The 10,957-nt window shown below is 39.9% G+C and overlaps 2 protein-coding genes across 2 annotated transcripts; both read right to left on the reverse strand.

Moving 5' to 3' along the window:
• Positions 1 to 4,533: 4,533 nt before the first annotated feature.
• Positions 4,534 to 6,565, reverse strand: LOC127500331 (extracellular calcium-sensing receptor-like). The gene has a single exon (XM_051871437.1). It carries the CDS (start codon positions 6,489 to 6,491, stop codon positions 5,457 to 5,459), a length of 1,035 nt encoding a protein of 344 aa, XP_051727397.1. The 5' UTR covers positions 6,492 to 6,565; the 3' UTR covers positions 4,534 to 5,456.
• A 1,670-nt stretch (positions 6,566 to 8,235) lies between these two features.
• LOC127499590 (extracellular calcium-sensing receptor-like) lies at positions 8,236 to 9,938 on the reverse strand. The gene is made up of 3 exons (XM_051869982.1): positions 9,762 to 9,938; positions 8,591 to 9,469; positions 8,236 to 8,241 (listed from the first exon to the last, which is right to left on the reverse strand). Exons 1-3 carry the CDS (start codon positions 9,936 to 9,938, stop codon positions 8,236 to 8,238), a joined length of 1,062 nt encoding a protein of 353 aa, XP_051725942.1.
• Between the last annotated feature and the right edge of the window lie 1,019 nt (positions 9,939 to 10,957).

Consider the following 10,957-nt stretch of genomic DNA (forward strand, 5'->3'; position numbering starts at 1 on the left):
GTAGATCTAAAATCGGACTTAACCCCCCATCCTTCTTTGTAGTGTTGTCAAAAGTACCGGTACTTCGATACCAAGTCGGTACTGAAATTCTGAAAATGTGACGATACCAGCATTTCTGTTGTACCGGGAGTACCGAGTATATTCGGTACCCACTGATAGGGCTGTGCCAGTATTTTACGTGAATATGACACGAGTGAAGCACAAAGCTTTGTTTATAGAAGAAATAGGCTAATAGGTTAGCAAGTAAATGTGACATCGCAGCCATGGAAACATTTTGGTTCATGCCGAATGAGAGAGATACTTCATACATTTAAGCTTTGTCGGGTTTGTATTCTGTTTTGCGAATCATGATCTGGTCACCCGATTAGCAGAGAATTTAACAATATTCCATTAGTAATTCCACTGAACATGGAATCTCTGTTTCTTTTTTCCCAAATCTTCACTCACACAAGGGAATAAACGTTTTTTCCTTTGGTTCGCTTTTAATTAGGCCTATAATATTTGCATTCTTTACTGTGGTAAAGTAGAAAAAACACCGTAGGACAGAAACCTTTTTGCTTGCACGTCAATTTCTATTTAACACAGTTTGTGCTTGTTATTAGACTTTAGAAGGCGCGTCAAGTTTTTTTGTATAGCGCGTTTCACACACCGGTGATTTTTAGTTTCGCTTTCTCTGGCAGCGCTAAATCAAACATAGCCTGAATGTCTGAAGATAAAACTCGCTCTTCAGACGTTTTACAACAAGTGTCAGTTGCTTGTAACATCAAGAGATAACATGAAGATATTATTAAAGAGAAATGGTCTCTTCCCTGCTCGTGTCCCTCATCCCTCTCAAAGCGCAGAGCGGTAGGCTACATGACGCATCTTTGTGTGGAAATAAAAAACGAATGTTTTTTAGAATAATACTTCACTTTCTTATTATTTAGATTACCATTATTTACTGATAATTATTTCATAGTTTTACAGGCTGTAGTGTGTCGTTTCACTGAAGGAATAGCTAAAATAAACACACACGTCTGTTTCAAAATGGATGTTTGAGCGTTTGTTTAGGCCTATTTTTTTTTTTTTATATTTCAAAATATATTTCATTGAGGTACACATACACACACAAACATACACACACATGCTCCAAATATTTATATGATTACCATCATATTTAATATGTTTTTAAAAATAGGCTAGTTAAATAACATAGTGAAATAGTCCCAACAGATTTTCCTGTGGTACTGAAATTGGTACCGAGAACAGTAAATTTTGTAACCCTTTTCTATAGTCTGCAGGACCCATTGAGAGACATTTGGCAGAAGTTTCCACACTGCCAGAAAATCTACTAAGGGAACCAGCTGCTCGAGGCTGGCCTCTGGATTTATTTGTGCAATTTTATCTTGTTATTTTATCTTGGTGCCCTGAAGCGGCAAACCGGCAAGAAACAACCGAGGTAACTGCTGAGAAATCCTCATGAGAGGATGCGAGGTCCCTGATGTCGCAGCGTCGAGGGAATGATCCCATAGCATCAGTAACGCAGCATCGTGCGACAGGATCATGTTCTCACTGGAAAACTCCGCACCCCGAAACACACGAGGTGGCGGGGTTGGCAGAAAGGCCTCCTGAGGGCACCGAAGGGAGACGGGCACCGTATAATGAGGTGTAATCCATTACCCCCCGGAGGGGACTGCCCCCAGAAGCCTGACACCCGTGGCGTCAGGACTTCTTCTCCGAAGCCTTCTTCGAGATAAGAATGGTCCTCAGATCAGCTCTACCTGAAGTCGGCTTTGGCTGAGAGTGCTGACCCGTTTCCTAAACTTTCTGAGGGGGAGCCCGGGTGGCGACACTCTGCTTTTGTTGTGTTCAATAAGAGAAGCTAGTTGACGGCTTTTGCTGCTACCGCCCAGCAGCAGCAGAGACATGAGGTCTGTAATGGAAGAAAATTTGAATATACTGCAGCTTGCTTCCTTGACTCTTGGAACCTCTCAACGACTGTTGTTACAGCGTCGTCGAAGAGGCCTGCGGGGGAGACGGGGGCATCAAGGAGAAAACTCTTATCACGCTCCTTGATGCCAGACAGATTAAGCCACAGATGCCTCTCTGTGGCCACCATGGCTGCCATAGGCCGGCCGATGGATTTGGCCGTTTCCTTGGTATGCTTGCAACACTGACATCGTATGCAAGCATGACGCAGCCTGACCTGCTGCCGAATAAGCTTTGCCCACCAGCGCTGATGTGGTTCGAACTGGCTTGGTGGGCAGCGTCGGGGCTTTAAGGGACGATGCTGTTTCAGGCAAGAGATAACTGGCACGCATCTCATCGACCTTGGGCATCGCCCCATAACCATACGTTTTGCCTCCTAATATATTAGAGTAATTCGAAGTGGCAGGGAAATACACTCTGAGACCAGCTTATTCCATGACTTCGACACCTCAGTGTGGACGTCATGAAAAAATGGTAAGCCCCAGCACGGAGGTTGTGCACTAGAAGGGAGAAATCTTTCATCTAGCAGGCTTCTCTGACGAACTTCGTGTGTCTCGGCTGGCCATTCAATGTTGAACTTGGCAACAGCATGAGTTGTAACCTCCATAAGCTCCTCATAAGCTGGGGTGTGGGGTGGCGAATCCTCCACAACCCCAGGATCCATGCTCACCACATCCAGTTCCTCAGAACCAGACAGGTGAAGCACGGGTGCTTTCCCAGGGCTGGAAGAAACCGCAGTGCAGGCTTCCAAATCCCGAGAAAAAGCACTGGATCTAGAGGGTTATGGTGTGCATCCCCACCCGGAATGTAACAAGGGCAGGGAGGAACACAAGATTTAAACTATTTGCTCTCCATAATAGTGCTTGATGCAACAATAGGCAGACAACAATAAATAAGACTGACAGTCACACAGATCGCTTACTACAGACACAGAAGCTGACACTGTTTAGTCTGGGTATACTTTATAGTTTCCTGGTCAATGACGTCACCCGCCTTTGACGTTCTGTCACTCCATTGGACTGTTTTTACACATGCTTCACGACACATTCACGCAGAGGCGTTCCCACAGCGTCAAAACTATGATGTAGCACAAGTTCCCATGAAAGGGAACTCTTACTTTTTAAGGGGGTAAAAACCCTAATGATTTTATCAGTCTGTTTGTACACCTTGTAGTGTAACCATACAAGTTTAACCATTCAAAATTGCCTTTTCTGAGTCAATTTCTTTATAAAAACACCACTATGAATCAAACAACACACATTTTGTGAATACGCATACAATGTGCATCAGTAAGATAAATGAAAAATCTTATCTGTACTGATAAAGACAATGATCCTTGTTTAATTCAGTATACATAGAACAAACACAACTGAACACACAAACTGACGTGAAGATAAGTGTCTTTTTCCGCTTTAGAGTCCTTGATGCAATTGTCCAGATACAGAAAAATTTATAATTGATAATCCAGTTTGTGGCGTTATCCAAGGATCCACAAAGGAGCCATAAACCATATCAGGTTTCTCAACCAGGTTTGTGATCATGGTTTGGAGTAGTAAGTCATGCCTCCAAATTAGTGATAGGCGATTTCGAAGCATGTATCAAACTGCCAAAGTCACATGATTTTAGTAAATGAGGCTTTGTTATGTCATAATGTTTCAAATTTTTTCAAAATTTAAATGGTTCACCACTGGGGGAGATCTCTGTGAACCCATGAATCATGCAGATTCACTGAGATCGCCCCCCAGTGGTGAAATATTGAACAATTGTCTATGGGTTTTACCTGATCTCTGATCAGTTTTATTCATGTTTGTAGACGTTTTAATTAACCATTACTATAATTTAAAGGAATAATAGTAGTTACCCTTTGACGTGTACGATCACACCGGTGTGATCAGTCTTGGCTGGCTCCAGGAGCGTACGATCACACCGGTGTGATTAGAACGTTCAGCGCCTCACGTGATCAACTGCCAAATTCAAATGTGCTTGCGCTTTGGCTGGCGCTAAACCAAAGACGGAAGCGCGCAGCGCTTTCATATATCACATATATGCAGTTTTCAACCAAATAATGTTTATTTTAGGTTTCAGACATTTAAATACGCATGAGTACTAACAAAACAGTATATTTAGAGTTTGTATAATACACAATGATGTCTATAGAAGCGGAAGTAACAACCCTTTCCATTATAATTAGACAACACGTTTTCATATCAGATACACATTGTGAAAGCAACTTTAAAGTTTTCTTCCCGAGTTCACCGACTCACTTACTTTCATGTATTTCAGGAGAAGTGGATGAATTCACGAGTTGTAAATCCAACAGATCCGATTCTCTGTGCGGCGCAAACTAACATGGCGGCACCCAACGCGATCGTTATAAAGGTGTTTAAACAGCAAATCACATCCACGTGCACATATTTGACAATCGGAATATCAAATATTTCATGCTATAGCTAACAAATTTGTGAATATTTTGAATAAAAAAGGAAAAATTAAATAAAAGCAGATCAGCAGTCATACAGCGCTGTGGTGTGTTATGTGACAAGCAATGACGTGTCACCATGGAAACAATAAAGTGATACGTTCTAAATAACGGTCGCCTTAAAAAATTCACGTTGGGGGGTCAGCCAGAATATTTTAAATTTACGTACGAAAGGGTTAATTGTCTCTTATTGGCCTGTTTAGGTGAGCCATCTATGAAACAAATCAAACAAGCCCTGACAATTGATAAAAGAACACATTACACAGAAACATGATATTTAATCTTATTAGATGATTAGTTAATGGCATTTGATAGATTTTACTTTCAATAAAACATTTGCAATGGGTTTGTAAAAGGTGTTTTTATGCATGTTTGGCATAACATTTTTGCTGCATTTATACTGTTCTGACCAGCAGGGGTCATCAATATGTGGTATTCCGAACGCTTCGAAACAGTGAATTATTTTGCGAAGCAATTGGTTCAATTGATTTTAAGCTTTGAAAAGCTTAGTTTCTCCCATCACTTCTGCTAACTACAGTAACAAGGCTGACTTCTACTGCCCACACCTGTTTATACCTGAGAGTGTTGCTCACTGGTGCCCTCTCAGGGTGGGTAATAGAATTACAGAGGATAAATTGCACGTAACTGACATGAAACTGTTACAGGGTGTTGCACTCAACAATGGCGGCTGATCTGAAAGCGTGTGCGACAAAGATGGCAATATCCAAAATCCTTGTGGGTGTATTTTTGTTCCCCATGAGGAAAACAGCTTACAAATCATACAGAGTGATTTCTTTTTTTTTTTTTTAAATATAAAAATGCAGAAAGTTTTCTGTGATGGGTAGGTTTAAGAGAAGGTTTAGGGTTAGGAGTTAGAATATACAGTTTGTGAAGTAAACTAAATGTATAGTAAAATAAATACTAAATATATAGTACAACAAATAATATTGATTTTTCGTTCATTCTGTCACAAATGTGTCTGTAAATGGTGGAGCTAAATAATATAAAACTATTTCTTTTGTGTTTCTCTTCCCATTATTGCTTTTTTAGTGTTTCTCTCTGGATGTAGAAGAATGATGTAGCACTTTGGGGCAAATATGGCCACCAGTAATCCAAAACTTGAAGACAGAATGGCAAAACTCTCCACAGCCACTGCATATTTTCCTGGTGAGCTCACATATGTTGGAACAAACGCAATCCACACAGCACAGAAGATTAGCATGCTGAAAGTGATGAACTTTGCTTCATTAAAATTATCTGGAAGATTTCTCGCCAGGAAGGCTAAAAGGAAGCTTACTACTGCCAACAGTCCAATGTATCCTAGCAGCATAGAAAAACCAGCCACTGAGCCAATAGCACATTCATATACTATTTTAGAGCGGATATACTGGTTGTTTTTATGGGGTGTTGGAGAGGCAGTAGAGAGCCAGACTGCACATATCACAACTTGAAGGGCAGTTAAGACCAGAACTGTGCATCTTTGTTGAACTGCTCCAAACCATTTCATTGCTCCTTTGCCCTCTGGTCGAGATGACTTAAACACAGCTATTACCACTATAGTCTTAACCAGGATGCAGGAGATACACAGGACAAAGCTTATGCCAAACACAGCATGTCTTAACTGACACGTCCACAACTGTGGCTGACCAATGAACAGTAGCACACACAGGAAACACAGTTTGAGTGACACCAGAAGCAGAAAGCTGAGCTCTGAATTGTTGGCTCGTACTATGGGAGTGTTATGGTGATAAGCAAAGACAATCATCACAAGAGCACAGAAGCAGGTGCCAAGCAGAGATGCAGTGGTCAGAGAGATACCCAGAGGATCCTCATAAGACAGAAACTCTACTTCTTTGGGGACACATTGATTCCTATCTGGATTGGACCAGAACTCATCTGGACACAACATGCACTCAACAGCATCTGTAGGTAAGGAAAAAAACAACCAAAAACAAAAAAACCAACCAAACAAAAAAAAAACAGAAGGTAAGATTTTTAAGAGAAAATTAGGTAACACTTTACAATAAGGTTTATTTGTTAACATTAGTCAATGTATTAACCAACATGAACTTACCATGAGCAATTAATTTGTTACTGTATTTGTTAATCTCTTTCAATGTTAGTTAAAAAAAATACAGCATTTCATTGGTTGTCCATGTTAGTTCACAGTGCATTAACTAATGTTAACAAATGCAACTCTTGATTTTAAAGGGGGGGGGGGGGGGGTTAACGCTATTTCATGCATTCTGACTTATTTACACTGTTAAAGAGTTACATTCTCATGCTAAACATGGCCAAAGTTTCAAAACACGAGTTGGACGTATGACGGAGTATTTCTGTGCCAAATACACTAGTTCTGGTTTCGGACCAGGTTTCAGAGTGTTTTTTTTTTAGAGAATGGCCTTTTATCACGTAATAAATGGTGTAATTCTTTGTATGGGCATTTCTCCCTGATAAGCGTGCGCACACACACATCACCAAGAGCAAGAGCATGCCCATCAACATGTTTCGTTCGGGTTACAAAAGCCAAGAGATTTTTCAACAATGGCTGTGTCCCAATTCAGTGGCTGCACCCTAAGAAGGCTGCATTTGGAAGGCTGCATACATCATCGAGGCAGTCTCATTTAAGAAAAATAACCATTAGAATGCAAAGTAAGAAAGAAATCACAGTATTTTACACCTCACAATGAATATCAGTCAATTTTATTACGGTTACTTTTCTTAAATAAGACATCCTTTATGACGTATGCAGCCTTCAAAATGCGACCTCCGGAGGATGCAGCCTCCGAAATGAGACACAGCTCCTGTCAATGAGACAAAACACCTGAGTGTTTTTGGTTGTGAGGGAGAGATGACCTTTTTCAGCTTCCCAAAGAACCCAGCGTTAAGGGAACAGTGGATGAAGTTTGTTTTTCCGGGGCAGCAACAGAGTTGTGCGTGTATGTTTGTTCCTGGAATTTCGGTGATGAATGCTTTGTAAACAAGTCCCAGTTTGTCGCTGGATTTGCTGATCACGGGCGGTGAGTAACTGCATCAAGTGTCTGTGTTTTGTTGGCAATCGGCACACAAGTGCATAAAATGTAAACAACACGAACTTTTTTGTTCCCTTTTTATGTATAATGATGTCACAGCTTGCAGATGATCTCTACGCAAAAGCTGCACACGCTCGTGACTCTTTAGCTCTGCCCACGGTAGGCACGCCTCCAAGAGCTCGGCTTTTTTTGGAAAGACTCGGTACAGCGTATCTATCTTTTATAATATGATAAAACTAAAGACTTTTTGGAGATATGAAGGGTGCAATAGTACTCTACAGGTACTCAAGATTAACATGAGATTGGTAGAAACTGTGTGTGTTACCTACCCTTTAATGTATTAGTAAATGTTGAAACATCAACAAAGATTAATAAATGCTATAGAAGTGCAGTTCAATATTAGTTCATGTCAACTAATGTAGTTAACTAATGTTTACTAATGAACCTTTTGTAAAATGTTACCGAAAATGACTACCAAATTATATTGAAATTTTGCCAGCAATCTCCTCGCCTGTTGTATTAGAAATCTCTCCATCTCCACATGGCAGACAGTCAAAACAGCAGACAGGATGGGCCTTCCTCGTGGCTCGTCTGGTTCCTGGGGGGCAGCTCTCACTGCACACAGACTGTGGGGGCTAAAAGAGTCATCATCTGTTATCCATCGTGTTTGTCATCACTTTTACATAATAACAAGCTTGGCTTTTACATTATTTTATTCTCATTTGTCTCATCTTAGCTTTGAATAGTATTTAGACTTTATATCTGCAAAAATTATGACATTTAACATTCAAAGTTAATTACTTTTTTTGTCTCAGAGTTCCAGTAAAATGCATCCTCATCCAGTGTAAGCATCATCCCTGATGTTGCCCCTTCATTTACTACACCGACCTTGTGGAGCCTTATTGACCCATCAGAGCTCGGCTGCCAGTTCAACACATCATAGATGGCCAGAGCATCTCCATTTTTATCAAATGACACATGATCCCCAAAGCCTGTGGTGAAGTTCACTTTTTGTAGGTAGTGAACCAGCTGTACAGTTTGTATATAGGACAGGTGTTATATTTTTATCTGAAATTTGAATTAATATAGAGCACATATTTTGCTTTTCCACATTCAGCTCATCTATATGTCTGGAGAAAATATGCACTATATCTGTGGGTCTTACCTGCCAGGGTTTCAGATTTGTGTCAGCACAACTGTTCCCACTGAATGGTCCTCTGCCATCTTCACACTGCATCAGGTCATGAAGTGCATGTGCCAGGGCATAAACTGCTTTATACACATTATAAGATGCTCTCAACCCTGAAACATCAGTGTATGGTGAGTTTGTGGTACTCAGATCCTCCTGTCCTGTACAGACCTTTTTCACTTGCTCTCCTTCTGTCTCTTTATCCCCAGTTTCAAAACTGCACCCAAACATGTTCTCCCAGAAGATCCTCACTATATTATTTCTTTGATCATTGTTGGGACGAAGATGTAACAGAAAGTCATGAAGCCCCTCAATCTCCCCACGTCTGATGGCAATGCCCAGTGTGCCCCCCAGAAAGGGCAGGAAACGTGGTGTGCGAAACACAGGTGAAGTGGCCCAAGCTTCACTTGCAAACCATTGCCTGCCTGTCATGTTCTGCAACATAGCTTCGTCCATCAAAGGTATCAGTAAAGATGAAGCAGAAAAAACAACCACCACTCTAGCTGTAGAGGCGTGAATCACTCCCGTTACACGTTGAATATCTCTGGGGTTATTATCATGGGGCAGTATTTCAGAAAAAGCAACACAATGTCCAAACCGCTGCATTTCCTGATGGAAGGACTGAGCAGCGTAGATACCGTAGTCATTATCACTGTACAGAAGACCAACCCAGGTCCATTCAAAATGTCTCAAAATCTGAACCATAGCCCGCACCTGGAAGGCATCACTGGGGATTGTTCTGAAGAAAGAGGGGTACTTTTTCCTGTCACTCAAACAGGAGCAGGTGGCATAGTAGCTAATCTAATTAGAAATGAGGAGCAGAGACAAGAGACAGAGAAAGATGAACAAATGTTAGCAGTTCTAAAGCCATTGTATTGTATTGTATTGTATTTAAAAATAGATTTTTGTGAAGCAGGTTTGTGATATTTGCACAAAGTTCTATTATGAATGAAAACATGACATAGTAGATAATCAAATATTAAAGTCTAAAAAGATATTTTAACTATCATACCATAGGCAGTCGAAACAGCCCCAGGACACTGGAAATTGCAATAGAATGAGTAGAACCTGGATCACCTATGATTCCAATCACTGGTGGTGGGCCTTTGCAGTTGAGGTCAGAGAAGGTCTCCTCTGTCCCACTAACCAGAGCTGTGGCACCACGGAATGCCACTCCAAGCCTTAAACAGTTGTCGTAGATCCGGTAACCAAGTGTGATGTTAGGCAGCAGGTTGGGATTGTTATTAATCTCATTGATTGCAAAAACCATTGTTAGTGCTTGCTGGAAGCTTGTCATATAGAAGCTAGAGAAGACAATATAAATTAAATTGTGATGAACTTAGTAATACTAACTGTAAAAATAATAATAATAATAATAATAATAATAATAAGAGATTAACTGAATTTCATAACACAATAGTTTCAAATGTAATTATACTTTGTAATATATATATATATATATATATAAAAAGACTAAATTATCATTGACAAGTTACAATGTATAAATATATGTGCAGTCACAAAAAAATTATTGTCTTAAGTTTTCTTCAGGTGTTGTAGTCCAGACTCACAGCTCACAGTGTGGTAGTTTTGGCTCTGTTCTGAAGCTCAGCTCAGGGAATACTTTGAGGTATCTCTGAACCTCAAACAGACCACCAATGAGAAGGTCTCCATCCTGGAACATCCCGTTCAATGTAAAGTGTCCCTGGAGCTGACAGGAACCTGAACTGACCATCAGAGCTACACAGATATAGTTACAAGACAGTAACAAGAAAATATACAGAATTACCCACATCCCTCTCTTCTTAACGGTCTATGTCACTCTTCAATCAGTTCGCTGATTTATATAAAGATTTTGTGTGGTGCTTTTTTTTTTTTTTTTTTTTATAGTAGGCGGTGCCACTTCCCTCTCTGGAAATGAGGACATCATTTTTGTATTTTGGAACCCTCCACTTCCACCAAGTACAACAATTATTTAAAAAAAAAGAATTAACAATATTTTAACAACATTTTAGATTTTTACTAATGATTATTATTATTATTATGCATTTTATTCTATAAGGCCTGCTTTAAACCGAAACATCACAAATCTATCACAACATATTAACAAATACTTGACCAAATATACTGTCAATTTAAAAAAAAAAAAAAAAAAAAAAAAAAAAACAGTTTAGTATGTTTTTTAAGTCATTTAGTTTACAAGGACACAGAAAGTGTCCTCATAAACCATATTTATGTTGTAATACCCATGTCATTATACACATATGTGTCCTCATAAACCATGTATAC

The sequence above is a fragment of the Ctenopharyngodon idella genome, chromosome 18 (genome assembly GCF_019924925.1).
Source record: "Ctenopharyngodon idella isolate HZGC_01 chromosome 18, HZGC01, whole genome shotgun sequence".
In the NCBI taxonomy this organism is placed as follows: domain Eukaryota; kingdom Metazoa; phylum Chordata; class Actinopteri; order Cypriniformes; family Xenocyprididae; genus Ctenopharyngodon; species Ctenopharyngodon idella.

What these genes read in the sequence shown, in the direction of transcription:
- LOC127500331 (XM_051871437.1), bottom strand. Translation starts at nt 6,491, where the DNA reads ATGTTAACAAATAAACCTTATTGTAAAGTGTTACCTAATTTTCTCTTA.
- LOC127499590 (XM_051869982.1), bottom strand. Translation starts at nt 9,938, where the DNA reads ATGGTTTTTGCAATCAATGAGATTAATAACAATCCCAACCTGCTGCCT. An exon ending in ACTGCAAAGGCCCACCACCA is followed by an intron (nt 9,470 to 9,761) that starts GTGATTGGAATC and finishes ATTTCTAATTAG; the next exon opens with ATTAGCTACTATGCCACCTG.